Raw genomic sequence first — 22,622 nt, 5'->3', positions numbered from 1 at the left:
CATTATGAAGTATAGCTAGTGTCATAGTTAAGGAACATATCTTATAAACCTATGGTGAAGGTCAACGTCGGGTAAATGTCTTTTTCAAAAAAGGAAGCTATGTTTACCAATTCACAATGCTATACTGCTAGTCCTTTTCCTACATATTCCTGGATCGCTTCTTGTAAAAAGATTATCGTTGGAAAGGTCTTACTCTACACTCTTTAAAAGAAGAAGAGAAATTTGTGGATTTTGAGTCTCTGGTGTCGTCATCGATAAAAAGGGGCGAAGCGTCTCTGGGGAATAGCTACGCTCTTTTATATCAAAGAGGTATCGGTTACGATCTGTAAACGAGGCTAGGGGGTAAAACCTTATTTTGATTCACTACGACGCGGATAAAGACAGACAAAACCCTCTGAGAAATCAATTTTACTCTAGACCCTGCTTTGATACACATACTCAAGATTGCAGTAACAATATATGGACCCTAGTTAAAGGGGCAGTCTCGCAAACAATATCATACAGTTATGAGCTAAGTTGTTTTGTATGATCACTCAGATGTGAATTTTTTCAGTGCCTTTTTCTCAGTAGTTATTTGACTTATTATTCCATGTCATTGAGTTTGTAATGCAAACGAACTAGACAAAGTCGCTGTATGACTTGAACGAAAGTAAAGCTATGTCTATCAGTCGGTTAGTAACGCTCTTACAGCGTTTTACTTGCAAGACATGATTACAATCATCAATATTATGGATTTAAACCTTTAGCCTGCCGTTACACAATGATATATAAATAAGTCATGAAACATAAAATGAAGGAAAGTTTTCAATTCGAAATAATTACCATGTCAAACCATATTGGGATTTCAAAATGTGTTAGTCTTGCAAACTTAAGGCGCGAGTCGTTATACTTGACCTTTTAAAGGTTGAAGACGAAAATAGATGTTGGGGTGAGAGGGCGCTGTCGGCTATGTTATAGCGAGCTACTGTTTAATACGTGGCAATATTTTCATTGCCTTCTTCCATAAGAAGACGAGTGTCTTTCGACAATTGCGTTAAAGCCTCCCAAGTTACCCTCATAGTGATACTCGCAACAAGATGTGAGAAACACATTCTATTGCCTCACTTATAACCCGATATGTATGAGGAAAATATCCAACAAGAAGCTACACTTCGTAAACTCTTTTGGAAGTAGGCTTATATGAAGTAAGAGTCCAAGAATGAAAATATAGCACAATTATGCACTAAAGTTAGCAAGGAATAATAAAGTATAAATTAATTTTTAGAAAATGGACCTGGTGTTGCCCGTCATCCTGTTGGAAGTATTTGTTACTTTTCAAGCCATCATTTGAAAAGATGGTGGCATGTTCATCCCAAAAAAGCCATAACGCATGTGTTCCAAATATTAATGAAATGCAGTTGAAACTCGCAGACGTTGTGTCGTAAAGAATTGTTACACATTTCTGGCCCCCCCAATTCTCAAGATGGCCGCGGACTAAAAAATATTTCTTATTGCGTTTCTAGTGTTTAATCGTAATGTCTTCGCAAAGGTTCAGCCTTCTAGGCAAATAGGTTCGCTCTATACGTTATCAGTCAGTATCTTCTTACACTGACACAGACTGTGCCATTTTTTTTAGCCAAAACTTAAGACGTTTCTACAAAAGAAAACGAGAAAATTGGTAATTTAAAAGGTTAAAGGAAAACCTGAGAAAGTCTGGTAATTTTGAAATAAAGCTTCGGTAATGGGTGATGCCGAATGTGTTCGTGAATTACGAAAGTGGCCTACAGATAAGTACTTTCTCAATCAGAGTGTTGTGGTCGCGACTAAAAGTAACTAGAAATAAGAGTCGGCGTAGCGAGGTTTACAGTTTATATCTTTCCCTGTGGCCGTTTATAAATGCGACAAGGAAAAGCATCTCTTGGCCTTTACTTCAATCAACGATCCTTTCTCGCTTTTAAAGGAACACTAAAATCACCCAATATTTTTTAACTCCCAGATCATGCAGCTGGTTAATTGGTTTTACCACAAGCCTGTTTCCTTGCATGAACGGCCGGTAATTTTCTTTTTAGTGTGTATAGACAGCGCGTTGATTTCTCTAGAAGTAATTATAAGAATGGTCTATATGGGAGAGATAGGCTCAAGCTATGACCATCGAACACTAAGCAGGATGATTCAATGTTGGATATTTAAGTATCCCTTTCTCCGGCTCGACTGAGAAGCGGCGAACGCTGCATCGTATAAAAGAGTAAATACGATATGTCCCCAAGGAGAGTCAATGGAAAGCGGGGACAAGGAAAAAAAGCATTTTCTTCAGGAAATCCACGTAAGTAGGATAAAGAAGAAAAAATATGGAGTAACACGCCTTGTTACCTTCGCCACTTCCACCGGCAAACTCCACTCCCACCCCAAACTCTCAACTGAAACAAGGTTCACAAGCCATGATAATGATAAAATTTGGTCTTTTTCGAGAATTTTTGTGGTAATTGGTGAAAAATAACTTCATAGAAAGCAATATCGACTTCTGCTTCATTATCATCGTTAGGGTTAAGATTGCTTGGGTTACGAGAAGCATCTAGCCTCCCATTGACAAGGCTACCACCAAAGGTTCACGCAATTGCGGGTTTTATTATCATTTATTGTGAATCAATCGCCTTATTTCCACAAATTGTTAAAGAGTCATACACTTGAATTCAAACGTCAACAATAGCTATGTTTAAAATGATTTTAGGAACAAAGTTTCTTAAAACGATTTAACTAGAGTTAAGGTAAATTAATGACGATTAAAATAATTAATATCGATTATATTTATTTAATTATTTAAAAAAAACCACTTAATTGCGTCTCGATCAACTCGGAGAGGTTTATTTTCGTTTTCCAACTTGTTATCATCGGCCTTCCGAAACATTCACACAAACAATCCAAAGTTTAAAGTATTTCAGAAGTTTAAGAAGTTTCCCTTCTGGAAAAGGTATATTTTGTAGATTTATATTTGTCACGGCTTTGTTCTCTGGCTAGAGTATTCGAATAAAACATGAAGAGAGTTGATCTTCATAGCATAGTAGGCTGGAGAATCAGAACTACTCTACATACTTTATAAGGAATCGCGAGAGTCTCAATTTCCTTTTAAAAATATATGAAAACCAAAGCTAGATATAGTTCAGCAAGAATCCAATGACTATCTATGATCTGTTTCATCCCACAGGATTTAAGGAACGTTCAGTTTCAACTCCGTCAATATTATCGAACGGGTGTATCTGAGATTGGCTGTATGAAGCGAAACTTGGGTGTAAGAGTGGGGCATCGTGTTTTAGTAAAATTGTAATTTTGATAAAATTTTATCACTTCTTCCATGTTCAACAGTGAATAGTTTGATAGAGAATTAAAATTTTAGAAAAGTGCGTTAACTTATGGATGGTATCGAATCTATCTAACGCATACATTCCCTTGAGTGAAGTTCATCGCTCTATCCATTTTAAATATTCTAGACAGATAGGTAGAAACAAAGAACTTAATTAATCGGTTATTGTTATGGTGACGTTAATATTTAAGAAATTTTCTCCCCACCTAATAAAGTATAAGCATTGCTGATAGCAACTCGATATGTAACAAACTCCAGACACTATCGATGCAGTAATTTGATTGGACAATTTTAATTGAAAATTGCATAATTTTGGAGCTAGAGCTTCATAAACATTGGTTCAGGGCGGCTGATTATATAGCAACCAATGGAAGACTAGAGTACCGCATTATCTAGCCAATATCTACGCCATTTTATCTTTAACCGTGCTCGAAACTTGCATGTTAAATCGTATTATGTCCACAACTTTGTTCATAAATAATCAATTATCCACTAATCTGTGGATAATGGATAGAAAATGCTCAGGCCTATAAGACTGGATTATCAAATTACAGAATTATTACTCTTCTGATAATATTTTTAACATGAACTTAGAAATACCAGAGGTAAGATTAGGTACTTTATTCTACTTCTGGAAATACTATGTCCGTGCTGAAAGTGACACACCGTTGCGAAATATTGGTGTCATTGCATAGGATAAGTTGAACAGCAGCGGAATCTGCTTCAATATGCAAAAAGAGTCGACGTACTCCCTGGGGATACAGAAACAATTCCTGGTATTTTTTTTTTTTTGGAAAAATATCAAATTTGATCTGCAAGGAGTTTCGACTTTTGCGTTGCCTCTATGGCATTTTAAAAGTATATTTTGATCATGAATTATTTTTCATGCTTCGAAAAATATTTTGAAAAGCCGTAAATCTGTTTCATATAAATTTATGGAGAAATCGGAAAAGCCTAGTGCTTTACTATTGATATCAATATTTTAATATATCACAGTGTAAGCGATAAAATAAGAATACGTTTCTCCGTTCCAATTGCAGTAAAATTAAATTTCCTAAGGAAGATTTGTTCCCATATTATGTAACAAAGACATGAATTTCACGATTTGAAAAGTTTGAAAAGAGTTCATGTCGGTTCTGGTCCTTCTATCGAACATAGCGACCTTATCATGCATTATCCGTCGTCCGAGTCTCCTTTAGAAAAAAGGAACATAATATTCAAGCATGAAGGCTGTGGGATACGAGTTATCCACCCTTCTTTATTGAAAATTCCATTCGCTCATAAACAAGCCGAACTTTGCTCGCTAAGCCACGTGATTTGCATTCCTCGTATATCTCAAAGAATGAACACCGCTCATTGCCGAGCACATGATAATATCGCGTTAACGACAGTGGTTCATACTTGTGTTCAACTACATGAAATTGATTAAACGGGGGTTTATTTGTTTCTAACTAGTCTTCGCAACGGAAGATAAAACCATCTTTCTATGAGCACAATATTTAGATTTTCAAGTCAGTATTATTAATATACTTCACTTCGCAGGGTTAAATGCAACTCCAGGGGACCAGCGCCTTCTTTTCACCATACGAACAGTTTGCATACAATCACAATAGAGGCCGCCCGATAATAGATAAATATTTCTTAAATATTTGACTCGTTACACTTTTTTTGAATCACTCTAAACATGAGTCTTGGCGTCGAACCAAGGCGTAAAAAAGAAACAATAAGGTACAGGGGCGGGATTAAAAATATGTAACCGAAACCCAGCTCTCCGCGTTGGTGCCGACTGCTAAGAAAAGAGGTGTATCAAGAATAGCTTGAGCATTCAATGACTACTAGCTAAACAGAGAACTAGGGTTGTATTATTTTTATAAACACTTGAGATGAAATGTTCGACTGAGACAATCTCAAAAGCAAGTTTGTCCCTTGCAGTTGTATTTTTTACTTGTGATAATAGTTATCGTTTGTAAAACATTGAAGAACGTAATCCTTATGGAATAAGTTTTATGGCGACACCCGTCAGTGCTTGGAAATGTCAAAATCTTGAGTCGAGTTAAATAGGCTCTTTGTAGGCCAAGACCACTTTCTCCCCAAAATATATTTGATTATAAAAGGGTGTTTCGAACAACGTGCCTAGAATCCATTACACTCCCATTCCCATTTGGTTATACAAGATGAGATGTTAGAGAGGTTATTCAAATCAACCTGAAATCAAACTAACAAGCAAAGATAGGCCCCTAAAACAGGTTTTTTCGTGTATCGTCTTTTATAACAACATTAACTTTGACTTTTAATACAAATCAAGGGGGGTTATGGACTTCTGGTAGTACGTTTTAATCTTAACTCTTATGGTAAAGTTCCTATTATTTTTGTGCATAAAGAGATGCCGTTAGCGGCTGTGTCAATCCCTAACCCTTTAAGACTCCTAATATTAGACGCATATGAGTCATACAGTTTTCTCAAAGCTAAAATATCGTTACAGTTCTCAATCCCATAAATAGTATGAATGTTGTGCATTAGTTCGTGAACCATTAAATGTTCTTGTCCGTATTTATCACTCAAGAGTTTAACCGCGACATCATAGTTTTCATTAGAGGTTGTTTAAACCTCCAATTGTACTTCTAGCGTCTACCTCCAAATCGGAGCCTACGTTGATTAACGTAGGCTCCGTCCAAATAAGAATCTAAGTAATAAAACATTCCTACCTTTGATAGTCCTTCCTTTTCTTGAACCGCCGACTTGAGTTGACTCCAAAATCCTGGCCAATCTGCAAATTCTCCGTTGAATTTTCTTATCTGTAGCGTTGGTAGCCTGCACTCTTCTTTCTTTGGTTGCGTAGATCCCGTAACTGAAGACGAAGCTCCGTTGGTTCTAGTTGTTAGAGGCGTAAGTGATTCTAATTTCTTGTTAGCTCTGGTTTTAGCAAGGTCCATCTTGTCGTCATATTCCATGAAACTTGTTATTTCTCTCATCAGCGACGAGTCTTCATCATCCGCCACAGCTGGCCACAGAGCTAGGATCTGCGCGTCATAATCCTTTATAGTTTGTACCTTTCTACTTAGCAGCGACAATTGTTCTTCAATTAAGATCACCGTAACGTTCGCGTCTTTCACTAAATTCTCGATAGTTGAAGTAATTGAAGTCACGCTATTTCTAATCGCAGTTCTCATAGACTTTAATTTGTTCAAGTCCGCCATTTCACCCGAGTTTAACAAAAGTCTTCAATTTAACTCCGTTCTTTGAGCACCATTTTTGTTGGCAACTTACAGTTTATCCCGAATTTCCGACACCAAATTATGTGGCGACTAGTTCATTTTCTCGAAAAGCCCGTCGCGCACAGCTAGCTTTAGGAACGACTGAAAAAATTCCTGATTGTATTTGGAATCAAATTAAGACCACGAATATTAAAAACGAGTATAACTGATTTAATTATACATCTGGTTTAAACAAATTAAATTACATATGCTAACTTGAAGCTTACAAATTGGGCTCTTTTGGAGCTATCTAAATCGCACCGGCTAATTTGTAGCGAGCTAAAGATTTGTGACCATTTGGGTCCGCGTAGAATTCGAGAATTCTAATTTTTGTTACCAAAGCTTTGACTTTAACTCTGTTTAACCTTGACCTTTGGTATAATTTTCTTGCAATAGGTAAAAAAAACTAATCTATTTCTATTAAAAACATCTTAGACTAACAATCAAAGATAAGCCCCTAAAACGGGTTTTTTCGTGTATCGTCTCTTATAACAACACTAATTTTGATTTTTTATACAAATAAACGACAAATTTTCAACAATTGTGGAACGTCTCTTTTTTACGTCAAGGCTTCCAAGATATAGGACTCTAAAATTTCAAAAGAGATTCAAATTTTCCAAGTGGCTACAGAGAGATTTTATAATAGGGAGTAGAAACTGAGGAATATTATGTAGCTCAAAAATCACGTGATCAACAAAACTGGCCAGGTCTCTTTCCGGTATAATTTTTCAGGCCCCTCCGTCTAGAGTGAGCCTAGAATGTTGTGGGAGGGTCTCTAGGGGAGATGGACACTACTGTTTTTAGGGAAAGGGAACGGTCTGGCTAAAATAACTCCAGATGGCGCCAGTCGCACTCGAAATCGTTAACCCTTATTGGGTAATTGTACATCCAATAGGGTTTGAGGGCAAGGAGTGTCATGTGACCGGAAATTTACCTGGCGACGCAGCCTACTAGGGCAAGAGATTCCACTCCCTATTATAAATTCTCTCTGGTATAAGAACAACATTATTTAATGTTTATATAAACGCTATTCAACTATCTCATCTAGAAAGAAGTTCAGGTTGATGCTAAGGGGATTGTAAATCATGGCGGTAACACAATGGCGGCGTTTTTAAGGCAGCGTGACTCGAATCTCAAATCGAAGGGAAGCGTCATTAATCATAGAGAGGGCGCTCACTCGCTTAACTCGGGCAAAAATACGCGTCGTTCAAAAAATAAGCTCGAAATTTAAGAGGGGACTTCACGGCAAACGTGATCGTAGTCTCGCATTGCGTCTCATCTAAGCAGCAAAATCAGCCGACGCCAATTAAGAGTTTTATTAACGATGGTTAATTCCTCTTTCTTTACTTTTTGCCACCTCCGGATTTTAATTTGCAAAAATGATTAAAACTACACTCTACAATTAATTATTTCATTTAATGACGGTGCACTTTTATCATTAAACAAGCTCTGGCTTTTTGAATTGAAACGAAAAATCGAGCAACTTTTAATAATATGTTTTAAGTGATGTAACAAATATAAGTATGACACTCAACGGAGATGAATTTCCACTTAAAAACTTGTCTTTTCTCTAAAGAGACCTCTGGTGTGATAGAGTCAATAAGTTTATTAATACCAAGGAGTAATATTGTTTTAGAGTTGCAGGGATCTTTCCCATCCTACTATTAAAAATTAATTAAAAACTAAAAGTGTGCAACCCCCATTCCTTCCTGTATTTTTCCGTGAATGTCAGGGGTAGATTTAATTTTACTAGTAGGAATAGAGATAGGTTACTATTTACTTCAGTCCGACTCATAGCCCAGTATAGAGCACCTCCCTCCAACACGTAACGAAAAGTGTAAATTATGTTATTGGCTCACTTAAACTACGTTTTGATGACGATGCTGACGGGGACGGCGAAAAATATGTAATTCCTTTTTATCTCTGTCGCTATGACCCGCCTCTTCTTTCATACCTCTCCGTCCCGTGGAAGGGGGTCCGGGACTTTGACGCGCGACCACATTACTCTGTTCTCCATTCCTACTTCTAATATTAAATCTATCCCTGGTTATATGTAATACAACAAAATTAAAAAGCTTGATTTTACAAACATAAAGTCGAAATCAGCGACTGTTAGCTAGCTACCTCATGAAGAGCCTCCAACCAAGATTTTACAGATAACACATTTTCATTATCTTTATGTAAATACTAATTTATAGATTTCGTTGTTTACAAAACATGGTAAATTAAAAATAAATTTGCCGTGTTTAGTTTCAAGGGTTTCGCAGCACATTGACCTCGCATCATCTCCGTTAGTTTATACTGCAGATTAGAGTCAATGCGTAAAAAGATTGCTGGGATGAAACGATTATATCATTGTGTTTCACTTTATACGAATTGGCTTCAATCCATTGAACCAACTTTAGATACGTGTCCTTAAAGGGCGCTGATTGAAAATTCAATACCGCTATCGCTACATCTCTTTTTTGTCGGTGAACTTGGCATTGATCGAAAAGCAAAGTCTAGGAAAAAGTTTTCATGATTGCTTTATAATTCGTTCGCTTTACAAACCAAGATTTGTGTCGCGAAATGCCGCACTTCCACACTTTCCCTAAAGTCGATACCACTGAAATAAAATAAACCAAGGAGCAACCATAGAAGGAGAGGAATAGAAAGTGCTCTTATCTACCTACAAGTGAGAGTGTATCCTGCTTAACGTTAGAGGACGCTACAAGCGAGGCTACAATTCTCGTTTATCAAGTGACTACACTTTACCAAGATACGAACAATACATTTCTAACCCACCCTCTCCTACCGTTGTGGGAGGTTGTCATCTGTAGCCAGTCTTTTCTTCTCCTTTGTATTTTCCTCCATGAATATACAAACCTTTGCGCATCGACCGGTCAAGATGGGATTTCTGTCCAATGGGAATTTAATTCAATGGGATAATACCATAAAGATTAAGTTAAAGTTAATATTAATGAAATTATATCTCTTTGAATCATTAATTTCAAAACTTGAAAAAATTGGGTTTGCACGCTGCGGGCGTAACACGTTTTTCCATTTGATAGAATATAAATCAAATTTTATATTTAATTGAAAATAATTAACCTTAATTACGTTGTTCGGGAATATATAGATATTAATCTTAGCAAAATTTTATCCTGAATTGCTTTAGCGTCGATTTAAAATGATCGAGTTGTTAATTTCTACGTGGTTAGACTTTGAAATTTACCTCTTAAATATTTTAGATTTTTGTTTCCAATCGTAATTTAACTAAATACCAAAAACTTGTATAATTGGAACAGACCTCTATTTAAATTAGCTTTTGAAAAAATGAAATAGCTAAGCTTTCCAGAGCTGCACACTTAGAACTTATTTAATGAACTGTTTAGATTTGGTTCACAACCCCAGCTTATTTTTATTTGAGCTAGTATGTAAAGCTAAACTAAATCGTCAACACCCCATTTAAAATGCTAAAATCAAAAGATATCTTTGGCATATTGAAATGAAAGAGAGCTTTATACTTACACAACTACTAAAGGCATTGCAATGCCAAAAAAAGCAGAATACATTAAGGTTTGTACGATTTTCAAACCTTAATATTTTCATTTTTTTGCTCAATATAAAATTAATTGCAATGGTAGTTCATGCTGTGAATTATGCTATTTATTGTGAAATTTCAGATTTTTACATTTTTTGGTGACGCATTCCCAAGAATTGGAGCATAAACTCTAAAACGTTAAATATTACATAAATATGTTTTCAACACTGTCTAATTTAGTCATCAATTATTGCTGGTATACTTGTACTTCTATGGGGATTATGTTTGAGTTTACTAATTTAATTAACGTATAATTTTAACTTGCTTTTCTAAAGCATATTCGAACTTCTTTCGTGATTTCGATTTTTGAATTTTTGAGTGTAGTATTTCACCGAGTAGAACAAAAAACGATGCACATTGAAGCATCATTAGGAGAGCGAAAGCTCCGAATAAGTTGTTCATTGATAAAGGAGTTGCTTCGCTGTATTCTGGTTTCAAGAAACATTTCCATAGATCTCGGCTTTCGTCATCAATCCATTTTTGAATTAAGTGACCCTCTAACATCCAACGGATTCTTGAAAAGAAAAAGAATCTAAATTTTACGTGCAAATGACAGAAATCTGTGACCAGTTTTATAGGGTTTTAACCACCATAAAAACCCACTTAATAAAACCCATCCCTAAAATCTTCAATTTTCATAAATTTGAATGCCTGACTAATTTCATTTTGTAGATAGTATAAGATATATGAAGGTATTTCTTGTTTCAACTTCAAAAGTGCAATTTAATAATATTTATTATTTTTGATAAAACATTTTAAGACTTTATTTATTATGGAGTTACTTGGAATGACAAAAAACCCAATAAAATCCAGAAAAGCCTAATGAAATCCAGAAAGCCCAATATAATCCAGAAAAACCCAATACAATCTGAAAAACCCAATAAAATCCAGAAAACTCCAATAAAACCCGGTGAGCTGGGAATTTTTTTTAAAAAACCGGGTTTTTTTAACCCTGACTTGCGCGACTAACCTTGTTTGAAGAGCCAAATATTGTGATTTCTCCATAGCCGGTGAGACTGCGAAGACAAAGTACCACGGGAAACAAACCCCATCAAAATGGTACATGATTCTCGAGCCTTTAAGGCCATGGCAAAGTTTTGAAAAGTTGATTTTAATTATCGTCGGGTCGGCGATAATGACAGCGCCCCCGTCTTTAACGCGTTGATAAATGGTGGGGTTGACGAACTCTGAAATTGGAAAAACAGATTCCGTCACACCGTGACGTAAAATATTTTTCCAAAGGCTTTTGTATGTTTCCATTTCTGTTTCCTGTGTTAATAAGAAAATAACATTAGAAGCCAAGACTAATGAATAAAACGATTGAATATACTTGAAAGCACTCGTAGAACGAGTAATAGTCTGGAAATTGGGGCATCAAATCGCGTCTTTTTGCTAAGTCCGATGCGTCCTTCATCATGTCACCCTCGGAGTTTACCAAAAGTAGCGCTTTGAACTGACCCGAAAAGGAATTCAGAAGAACTATCATACCGAGCAACCAAAAGGCCAGTATAATGCGATTGCTCGAAAACGATGGACTTCGTGGAGACCCTACAAGCGTAAGTAAAATATGCACTATGTAGTCAATGTCCGAAAATCATTAGGAGAATGTGTTGATTCTTGTTGTTTTTAGGACTCATTTGGTACCTAAGACATATTCCCTCAAACCTTATCACCCAGACGTTTGGCTACACTACCCAGACACGTGCCACACTAGCGGCCACTACCGACTGGGAAAATGTGTTTCAATGCTTCCATTATAATTGTTTTACAGTTTTAACACTATCAGCGCGCCATCGTAAAAATTGCATTCTCTCAACTCACCTTCGGAAAATAGACCAGCTAAAAATGTCCAAAAGTAACGCGTCATAATTGTCGATAGCGATTCCTTGACTTGGAGGCCAAGATGGTTGCATAATACATAGTCGTTAAGCGAGGAAACGATAATTAGAATAACTAGCGTAATTAAAATCCAGTACCATATCTGAAAATATTACATTTCTTTAAACTTTTAGTAAACTAGCTGTTACCCGCTGCGTGACCATTTAGTGTAAACACCCTGGTCCAGGGCAACGCCGGGTATCTTAGCTGGTGGTAAATATTTACCTCAATATTGAAAGTTGCCAAAAATGAAAAGAAGTTGCTAGGTTTCTCAGTGGAAGTAGAAGCGAGCGTAAGAAAAGAAGGTACATTATAATATGCTGGTAATAAACGAAAATCGTCCACCTGTGCTGACGAAGCAATTATTGGTCCCAATAGGATATCGTATTCCTTGTAAAATTTATATTAAGAGTTAAAATGGTAATTGAACATATCCAATCACTAGTTCATCAGATGCAAAATCTCTAAACATACATTATTTTTCAACTTCTGAAAGATGTTGCCCCATTTTCCATCTGTTTTCATTAAACCTGCCCAGTCTTGGCTTTCTATTGTCTCGTAACTGTAGGAATGAAGTTTATGTTTAAAGTTTAGACCACCTAACCCATGGACAGGCAACGAAATAGGGAGCTAGGTTTGCTTAGAGAAACGACAGACACTAGGGCTAGTGTGGTGGCGGATGTTGGAAGTTTTTCACCAAAGGGTTACTGTTCCAGAATCTTACTTTATAAAATTAAAATGGGTAAGCACATTGGAAAAATAAACCTGGCGGTGTTATTACCAGAAAGTTGTACTAAAATTGATTAAATTTACCATATGTTGAGCTTCGAAGTTAGAAGAATAATCATTTTTTCCATCAATCCCCCGAATTTTGTTGGATGATCGCCGTGACTCCAGGGGTACACCTTTTTTGAAAAACATTTATAATTAGCAAAAGAAACTGAAACAAATAGTAATTATTATTTTCTTCGCACCGAAGAGCGAGATTTACTAATAAATTTTAAAACTTGAAGGTTTCAAATTAGTTAGCGCTATTTCATAAAACAAGATCAGAATTTGACTGAATGCTAACCACTATGGCAAATTATAATTCAAACTAAATTAATAATCAAATATAATCTTACAGGCAAATACAAAAACTTTAGTTTTGTTTCGCAGGAGTTGTTCATTTTCCTTTGTTTAAAAGTTGCAGTAAAAAATTCAGCCGCACGACAACTTCAGTGACAAAGACCGTTACCGAACGCTTTCCACAGATTTATGTTGTCGCCCTAAACGACGAGTTAAATGGAGGAAAATGAATAAACGCGATAATTTAGGCGGTTTCTATGGCGACGAAATATGTCTAAATATTTTTAAATATTAAAGAAAGGTTTCATATTCAATCTGAGTTAATAGCTTTTTATTGTATTTGAATAAGTTTATTTAGACAATGGCTAGAAATATGTCTAACAGTTTAAAGCATTAGTGGTGATGTGTAAGGTCAAACGTTTTTCGGTAGAATAATGTTGGAGTCTGCAACTTCGAATTTAGACTTCTAAAATATTTGCAAAATTGTTTTAAACGCTATAAAGGAAAGTAAAACAAAACTCTTAGGACAAACCGTATGAGCCGCCCCTCTGGCCTCATGCACACGCTTAGTCTAATCTAATTCATTTTTGGGCCCAGCCCAAAACACACCAGGGAGCCACGATCAGCATTCAATTATTGTACATATTCGTGCATTGACATATTTTTGCATAACAAATTAAATACTATTCATAACGGTTTGTAATGGAAATATATTTTTTTTTCGCAATGATGTTTCTCTAAATATACAGAAAAAACGAATTTCATAAAATTAAGAATGCCTAAGTTCCATTTCCATTTTTTAGAGAGGAACACGTTTATTATAAACCACTATTTATGAAAAAAAAATTCAATAATCTTAACATGTCAAAATGTGCCAGTCCGAAAAGCTTTTATTCTAATGAAAAGCTTCGATCCATGGATATACGTTTTTTTTTAAACGTTTATAGTAGTTCAAATAGCCGTTTGAATGAACTGCATAATATCTCTACTGGCTGATGTCTATGAAAATAAAATAAACACGATGATCCGTGCTTTAATGGGGGGAACTTGGGTTTGAACTAAGGACCTCTCGATGTGTAGTCGAATGCTCTACCACTGAGCTATTCCCCATTGTACGTAACATTAATTTCGATGAAACTAAAATAAACACGATGATAATTGCTTTAATAGGGGGAACTCGGGTTTGAACCAAGGACCTCTCGATCTGCAGTCGAATGCTCTACCACTGAGCTATTCCCCCTTGTTCATAATTGCGTTTTTTCTATTTGCTTTCTAATGTACAGCGAACAATGCATTTATTAAAAGTGGTTTATTTTTGCACTTGCCCCGAAGAATTATTCTGATGTCATTTATATGTTTTCGTTATAAAAAAGGGCATTGTTGAAACGGCGTCGCATCTTTATCGTGAAGTAGCGCCCACTTTCAAGTTGGAAAATAAATTTCAGTATTTTCCAAACATTGAATTGTCGCGTTATCTAAACACAGAAAATAACGTTGGAAATGTATTGATATGCAATAAGCTATAGAATTTCCGAAATGTCTTCTGGAGTATATTAAAGCGGCATCTCTCTGCATATTACTGTATTCGCCTCTTTGGTAAGATATCATGAAATGCCAACTCTACACTAAGGCGACGCTTCAGGGTGTGTGGGCGCGAGAAACGAACCCGATAAAGGTAATAGTAGTTTTGTCACTTTTCGTAGATTGCGTTTTTTCGCCTTTCCTGGAGACAGTAAAAATAGACTAGACTCAAAATGGCCACCCTACGGCTCTTACAGACAACACTTATACTCTCGTAATCGTCATGGTTTATAGCACCGAGGTCCACCAAAATGTTAAGTGACGAAACCATGAAACCCTTAGTATTGTTTGATTTCGGAGAAGTTGCCATTCAAGAATCGCTATTGATTTTTTTGGTAATCTTCTTCGTAGTATCTGTTCCTACGCGTAGTTTTTATCAAAAGAGTTTATGCCAATCAGTACTTTAATAGCTTGGCTCAAAGAGTTTCTTGAAACACTTGAATAAACTATCATATGAATAAACTTCATATGAAATGAATTGAAATTCACTTTTTATGAACGCTTTAGCTGTGAAAGGTCTCGCTTTCAAATACGAATTATTAGTTAGCGTCTGAGATTTTTTTGAACCATTTTCTCAGTGAAAATCAGTTTATAACATGTATAGATAAAACCACGCTACACAGTCTCATAAAATCAACAGTGTCCCTTTATGAGGTCTTTAATAACCATGATTGTGTTTTTGATTTACGGTTGCACTAAGAGTTAAGATCTTCATAATAAACAGCATTGGTCACTCAAGACGATGGGAATTATTTTGCTATGGCCCAAGTGTAGTTTTTGGGCAACTTCTCAAACGTTGAATAACATCACCTCGGCTTGACATTCAGAGTCAGAAGAACGCTCGAGGCCTGCGATCTGAACAAGGTGTTCCTTCCGACATTACCGAGAAAGACCACACACGAAGTTTTGACTGATAAGCCCAGGTAAATATCGCTCCGCCAAAAAGTATACGGAGCAGATATTTCTCCCAATGTAATTCTTTTGCTTCACCGAATAAAAGAAACTTCCTCTTCTTTGATATGAAAGTTCCCGAACAAAATGGCAAACTAACATTCTTTTCCGACAGATTCGTGGTTTCGCGAACGGTTTTTGATAACTTTTTCTAGGTAATGTAGGCCTACGTGGATTTTGAGGCGCTTTAATTTTGGTTTCCCGAAGATTCAACTAGGTACTTGAAATTAGTGGTTTTCTATGAACTTCTTTTACATCCACGGAGAGTTGACTTTTCATATTCCTCCGTGGTTTAATTCAACGTTCAGTGTTTTAATTCTGAGGCACGATAACGATATATCAATAAGGGCGGATGGTGGTGGATGGGGGATACGCTTGATGTGAAAAATGATAATGATAGAAGAATTTGGGGACAGGTCCATTTTTTGAATGATGATCGTTAAGCCTAGGCCCGCCTTGGCCGATCATTTCGAAACGTCGCCGCGCCAAGACCATTATTACACCCGATGATAGATCATCCCGGCTAGCACCCCATTTTCAAAGACAAGAGAAGGGTATCGAAACTAAAAGACGAGGTTGGCCTTACCAACACGGAAGATCGTAGGAAAGTACATTGCCGTTAATACAACAAGGGTAAAAATAGACAAATTTGTTTATTACAAAAAGAGAAACCAACACAAAGGGGCGAGGATGCCATTGGGGAATCAGCCCTCTTGCCAAGAGGCAACACCAGACGGAGCCCGTGTGCACAACTGGCGGGAGGCTGGCAAAGACGAGCTAGAAGCTGCCTGTTAGACACTTTGTGTTATTCTATGTACTTTTGCTAAGATCAAAGTGTTTTCCCCGCAGTTCCGAATGAAATCTCTCAAGAGAGTCACTTCTAAATGTTAAACAATTAGAGCCAGCCGGAAAGGAAAAACTAAATAAAAGTTCGTAAGTTCTTTGAAAACATTCACTGGTGTATGTAAGATGCAACCTTTAAAAATGCATTAACGAATGAAAGTTTCTCCACCATAGTTTTATCTACTTTTCTTTGGGAAGGCCGCTGCAACCTCTTCGTTCATATCTACCAACCTTACAGAAGATCGACATAAACTGGTCCTAGTCAATCTGTCTTGCGTAGGCCGTGCCATCTAGCCACATCCAAGTATAGCAATTGTATAATTACTAATCACCGAGCCGCTACTCGAGTCATCGATCAACGCTACAAGCGCCCCCCTACACCCTTACAACTAAACTCCTACACTTCATCATTTCAATATATTATAACTCGCTATTCTCGCAAAATCTCAATTCGTAATCGTAAGCCACGTACGTGGGTAACGTAGTTCTAATGGTTAAGAAAAGTGGGCGACATCTATGAGTGAATCAGTTTTAATTAAATTTATACACGATCTAGTATTGTTATTTATCCTATATTGGTAATTAAGACGAATTGTAATAACTAACATATTATTCATTTGAGTGTAAATTTAACTTATCGCGTTTCAAATATGTTAGTTTAATAATAAAGATTTTGAATACCGCCATGTTGTTTTACAACACTTGAAATTCATAATTTTTTGCTTTTGAAATATTGTTCGAAACAGATAGTTTGGACTCGTTCATGTAAAATATCGGTCCCTTTTCAAGGAGAAACGTTTTTAGGGAACAAATTAGGCTTGGTTCCATTGTTGTCAAATCATAAATATGGTTTTAGCAGGTTTTAGCAATAGACCACCCCTACAGCGGTGCTTCTTGGTGCACCCCTACGTCCAGTAAATTTATCTCCACCCCTACCAATAATGGAATGATCTATAACATTGGGTCAAGCCTTCTTTAAGAAATATTAGCATTATCATAAGTTTATCATGCCTCCAAGTGCACAAATATGGGTTACAACTGGGCATCTTCCGCAGGCTTCTGAGACGTCAGAACTCGTATAGCGCTAAGATTCGAAGACAGAAAATTTTGTAATTTCTGTCGCGGTGCAGCCACCAAGCGGTCGAGACGATTACTAAATGGGTCACATGAAAAAAATCATCCAATGGAATAAAGGAGATTTTTACGTTTCGTATAGGCAGGCATTGGGGGAACGAATTTTACTTAAGCAACCCCAAATATCTCTCTCTCTCTCTCGTGAGATAGAGGCGGTTTCAGTCCTGAAACATTCTAAAAGGGACAAAATAAACGCTAGGCTAGGCAGTACAATTTTGTATTGAAGTTGAGGTGATAAATGATACGGAGAGAGTATGGGGTTTCATTAAAGGGAGCCTGACAAACACTATTGCCATAGGAGTAGCAGCCATTTCTCTACTTAGAGGCATGATAAACGTATGGCATTATGGGAAGCATATTTCCATGTCTTCGCATTCCTGATGATAGTGTTAAAAGAGATATGAAGCGCGATCTACTTAACACGCGTAAAGCAATTTCAGAGATGGTAAAAAATATAGCGCATAAAACCTAATCTTTTATATTTTTCGGAATTGCGTGATCTTTCTGAACGTCGTTCACTTCTTGTACTTTATTTTGGTAATAGCAGGCCGGAAAATGATGATTCAATAGTCACCCATTCTCATAGATGACCACCATCAACAACAAATTGCCGACTTATTTCGTCTCTCCCTTCCTGAATGCGCAATATCTCTTCAGAAGCTCATCCACAGAAGTATAAAACTAATAATCGGAAACTTGGTTAGATAAGCATGCTCCACCACTGGCGCCACTACACTTCTGGGAATTATGTAAATAGCTAAAAATAATATGGTTTTAAATTACGATCTTCTGGTAATACACCATACACTTGTCTCGAATGAGATTCTCAGCCATTGTGTTTGACAGTTATGGAGATGATAAGCAACTATCCTATATTCGTTTTCGTTCTTTATTGGTCATTTAGGTGCTGAGGATGCAACATTTCGCGATTGCTACTTAGGTAATATACTGGCTATGCGAAATCCTACAGCAAAGGGAGCGTCAATACAAAAGTTCATTCTAAAGTGAATCGAGTAAAGACCTTTTTTTATAAAAATATACTGAAACGCCAACATGAGAGACGCGTATCTGCTTTCGTAAAATCAAATTTCCACGATATGAATATGACACGAGAACACCGGCAAGCCTAATTACATTTAACATGTTTGAACTACAAACTCTTTGATCACCAAAAATAGAATTTCTTATCGCATCAAAAGCCGAACTATATTCGTCGGAGAGAGAAAAAAAATAAAATGATGAAGTAGAGCGCTGATTGTTCGACAAAAATTACACGATGAACTCCTTGTCAAATTCCCAATGTGTTGTAGTCTTACGCCAAAACCAAGTTTTAAACGCAAAGCGTAGAAATATTTTCGATACGTTCTCTCCATGCACACAATTTCAATGTTATTGGGAACGAATAACTCTCATTTGATTTCTTTGTTTTGGGCCCACAAGTCTATTATGTGCCGGCGTGCTATCTCATCTCGGCTACACGCTAATAGTTTTTCCGTCGACAAATGGCACAAAAGGAACTGTCGAGGATAAATTTTGTCGGTGGCGTCGTTTTCTTTTATGGGCAAGCAATGCAGGCAAAACCGTTTTCAAGGAGATTTATGTCCGGCTGACAATGCTTTCATACGAATAAAGGACGCTATACTAGAAAACAACCAAGGAATAAGTAGATCTACCCCATATAGGAACGTTGAAGAAACTGGTTTTAATGTTGGAATCTGCCATATAAAAACCCTTCGCCTAACCAAGAATAAAAAGGTTTTCTTTCACCCGGCTGTAGTTTTACTTGGCAGAAAGGGTTCGTAGATACCATGGTTGTTTTATGAGCTGTGCTGTTTGAAATTATTAATAAATTTTGTTTCACCTAGTGGTTTCCTTTGTGGTCGCCTGAGATCGCTCCACATTTTCGTGTTACATCTCAAATTACCATATCATTGAAAATTCAATATCAATGATTTTAGCCTACTCCCATGATCATTGTTGACAATTTCGACAATTTTAATCTCGCATCAGGGAGAGGAAAGGGATAAGTCGGCTAATGCAGACTGAAGAATTGGTAATAGAAGAAAGCCTTCGATGTTGAGTAGTGGGACTGAACGTAATAATAGTTCCATGGTACCAAGTAGAATGGATCTTTGCCTGAACACCGCAGAAGAGTCGTTTTAGACAAATCCTAGCAAATGGACGTTAGAAGGTGCCCGGTAATTTAGTAGAAGAAAATCACGTTCGAGTGAACCATATTGGATTGTAACCCTGATGGCATGGCGAGGGAGTGTAAAGAAGGATTTCGTATAGCTCTAGTGGATCATTTCCCGCGGCGCGATCCCCGAGGCATCTCTGTCCCTCTCTCTTTTTCTTTTGATCAAAAGAAAGCTTGTAGAGGATGCTTAATAAATCGTTTCTTGCAAGAAGAGTTCCCAAACCTTGTTTGTGGCCCATTTGTTTCCCGGTTCACTCATTTATGTATCACAGTTTCCTTTTCACCCGCTTTTCTTGTCTTTCCCTTCCAAGAGCGAAAGGCTCTCCGTGACCAAAGTTGGATTTAGTGACTAGGGAGGTTCACCCTGTAGGGGCTCAAATTTCTCCTTCATGTCTTCATGTTTAGGCATAATTAAACAATCGTGATTTGTACAGTATGCAGCAGTGTTTCTCAAACGCTTCACGTTACTATACATCACGATGATCCCCCGGGCAACTTCTGATGCGTAAATCAATTAATTACAGTCACAAATTTTACTTTTAAAATTAATTATTGTGTTTTCTGAAGTTAGAGTTCTGATTGCGACGAAACTTGGTAGTAGAGTTGTCAATTTTTAAGAGTGGCTGAGTTCGCGAACCCAATGAGCAATTATGAAACATTTGTTCCTGAAAAACAACCTATATCAAAAACGGATTTATGTAAGAAGAACGTTGAACGTAGCAAATTCACTACCCATCCTCGCATACTTTATTGAGAAACTTCGTCTGCTTATATTTTGACTCCACCCACAAATTCTGTATATAGCAATTTCGAAAAAAAAAATTAACCGCGAAAATAGAGATAAGAATGACATTTGACATTTTCGATCTCTAGAAGTCGATATATACAGAATTTGTGGGTGGAGTCAAAATATAAGCAGACGAAGTTTCTCAATAAAGTATGCGAGGATGGTACTAGAGGCTAAAGCTACGATCCGACGTTCTTAGTACATAAATCCGTTTTTGCCTATATTTATATATTCCACTGATCGTGGAATTCTTGTGAGCTTACTCTATTTTAATGAAGATATAAGTATATGGAACTTCGCCTTTACTCGGGTCTTGACCTAATGAGTTGACTAGCTGCCGTTAATCGTGGCCTTAATGATAACCTCGGTTTTGCAAACTCGAATTCGTAACTCTTGCTTGAGTCTTTTGAACAGGCCAAGGAGAGATCCCCGAGGGAAAGTGCGTTTTAATCACTGGCAAGTCTGACGCACCCGCCAAAGGTTATTAATGAGAATAACCCCTGGGCACCTTGTCTGGAAATTGATCCCTCCTTTACGGCCAAACACACTCGGAATCAAGTCTTAAGGAGACACGCTGTTATAACCGTTTTCAATACGGTTCATACTGTTTTATATTCACAAATAACGCTCAAAGTGTCAGGTTTCACAGTCAACCCAAAACTGAGTCTCGCTCGAGAAATTTAAGAACTAGAGAGATAAGCTCAAAATTTTATTGAAAGGGAAAATGTAGGCCTGGATTTTTCTATTTGTAAAGTCATATGAGAGCTAAATAAAATCATGTGTACATCAAATTAGAAACATGTATTCATTTCTAATGTTAAAGAAGATGTGAGCACTTAATTTTTCATGCTGGACACTAAGCGTTAGGCTTCTCTGTGAGCAGAAGTATTTCAACATGTGATAAACATGACAAGATAACCAAGTCTCAAACTTCATGAGCAAAAAAAAAATCTGTGTCTCCATCCCAATTTCTTATTGACAACCATATTTTGTAGTGTTTTAGATACAGTTTTATTTGAAATGCATTTGAGCATGTCTATTAAAACTTAAATAAAGTTCCTGAAAGGTTGACGTCATGACCCATGACGCAGATGTCTATAGCATCTGATTTTTTATATAAAGATAATTTTATGAAACTTTTGTCGTATTCGTTTATAGTAAAGGGCCTTTGGGCTAGATTGTCCCATTTTTTGAGTAAACATTGGGGAACGAATGATTTTATTAGTAAGATAAGGAGATGGGGTCTCACGTCTTAGTGATGATATGAACACCATCTAAGCTAAGAAACGCTCTTCTTAAAGTATGACAGAAATAGTAACGCTTGAATATATAGCGTTTATGGTCCTAAGTTCAGTCGTACACTTTATCCGGGTCTGGACGTACCTAGACTTTTTTAGAGGCGCGGTACAGTACTTGGGTTATCTATGCGAACCCGTAAAATTCATTTACTTGATACTCCAGTAGAAAGTTATCAAAATAAAAGCGTTTACGCCTACCTATGTAAATATTAGAAGAAAAAAATTTGTTACTTTGGTTAGACTTAAAAAAAGTGCTTTTGGAATATTTAAAATACAATTTGTGAATTCTTACTACGGCTGTGGTATGCTAGGTTTTCCATCGGTATTTATTTTTAAAAGTATTTGAATTTTGAACAATAATAATGTGTTATATGCATATCAGAGTTTAGTGTCTTACTTCTGTCTTCTTCATTACTTTGGATATAAAACATATCCTCTTTTCTTGCAAGGCACCATTTATTATGGGAGTTGATGGATTTTTTGACTCCCCTTAGGCGACTCTCCTAGTAACGTCATTTAGGCAGCCTATTAACTATTATTTCCAGGGATTGATCCGCTAGAGGCGCGTGTATCTAATGTACGTGGTAATTAACGGTCTGCGGGGGATTTCTTAGTACGCTACGCCTGATAACTGATTCCGTGAACAAAATTGCATTTACCTTTTTTGTACATGGTACCACAAAGGCTCGAATTTTTCAAATATTACTTAAA

The 22,622-nt window shown here is 36.8% G+C and overlaps 2 protein-coding genes, 1 long non-coding RNA gene and 2 other non-coding genes across 5 annotated transcripts in view; all 5 read right to left on the bottom strand.

Moving 5' to 3' along the window:
- LOC149651178 (uncharacterized) overlaps positions 1 to 6,807 on the bottom strand; it is a 45,927-nt gene extending 39,120 nt beyond the window's left edge. The window contains exon 1 of the mRNA XM_089847991.1: positions 6,043 to 6,807. Within this exon, the coding sequence (XP_089704117.1) occupies positions 6,043 to 6,534 (492 nt within the window). The 5' untranslated portion in view covers positions 6,535 to 6,807. The remainder of the gene's footprint in view (positions 1 to 6,042) is intronic.
- LOC149651179 (uncharacterized) lies at positions 2,596 to 3,124 on the bottom strand. The gene is made up of 2 exons (XR_016370876.1): positions 3,070 to 3,124; positions 2,596 to 2,990 (listed from the first exon to the last, which is right to left on the bottom strand). It is a non-coding gene; the product is annotated as an uncharacterized LOC149651179 (long non-coding RNA).
- A 3,424-nt stretch (positions 6,808 to 10,231) lies between the features above and the next one.
- On the bottom strand, positions 10,232 to 14,143 carry LOC149651177 (glutamate receptor ionotropic, kainate 2-like). Its single transcript, XM_089847095.1, has 8 exons — positions 13,177 to 14,143; positions 12,866 to 12,957; positions 12,527 to 12,614; positions 12,278 to 12,442; positions 11,996 to 12,155; positions 11,505 to 11,722; positions 11,145 to 11,443; positions 10,232 to 10,688 (listed from the first exon to the last, which is right to left on the bottom strand). The coding sequence occupies exons 1-8, from the start codon at positions 13,219 to 13,221 to the stop codon at positions 10,418 to 10,420; spliced, it is 1,338 nt and encodes a 445-aa protein (XP_089703221.1). The 5' UTR covers positions 13,222 to 14,143; the 3' UTR covers positions 10,232 to 10,417.
- Positions 14,144 to 14,156: 13 nt separating this feature from the next.
- On the bottom strand, positions 14,157 to 14,230 carry TRNAC-ACA (transfer RNA cysteine (anticodon ACA)). Its single transcript has one exon. It is a non-coding gene; the product is annotated as a tRNA-Cys (tRNA).
- Positions 14,231 to 14,288: 58 nt separating this feature from the next.
- Positions 14,289 to 14,360, bottom strand: TRNAC-GCA (transfer RNA cysteine (anticodon GCA)). The gene has a single exon. It is a non-coding gene; the product is annotated as a tRNA-Cys (tRNA).
- Between the last annotated feature and the right edge of the window lie 8,262 nt (positions 14,361 to 22,622).

Source organism: Phalangium opilio, unplaced genomic scaffold (assembly GCF_054372755.1).
Source record: "Phalangium opilio isolate 3A_F unplaced genomic scaffold, DU_Popi_V2 ptg000082l_1, whole genome shotgun sequence".
NCBI lineage: Eukaryota > Metazoa > Arthropoda > Arachnida > Opiliones > Phalangiidae > Phalangium > Phalangium opilio.
The sequence above is the reverse complement of the archived record's forward strand: the minus strand, read 5'-3'. Positions and strand labels throughout refer to the sequence as shown.

Coding starts and splice junctions, on each gene's coding strand:
- LOC149651177 (XM_089847095.1), bottom strand. CDS start 13,221: ATGAACAACTCCTGCGAAACAAAACTAAAGTTTTTGTATTTGCCT. Junction 12,443..12,526: donor TTCAGAAGTTGAAAAATAAT/GTATGTTTAGAG, acceptor AAATTTTACAAG/GAATACGATATCCTATTGGG. Junction 10,689..11,144: donor TATTTGGCTCTTCAAACAAG/GTTAGTCGCGCA, acceptor TTTCTTTTCAAG/AATCCGTTGGATGTTAGAGG.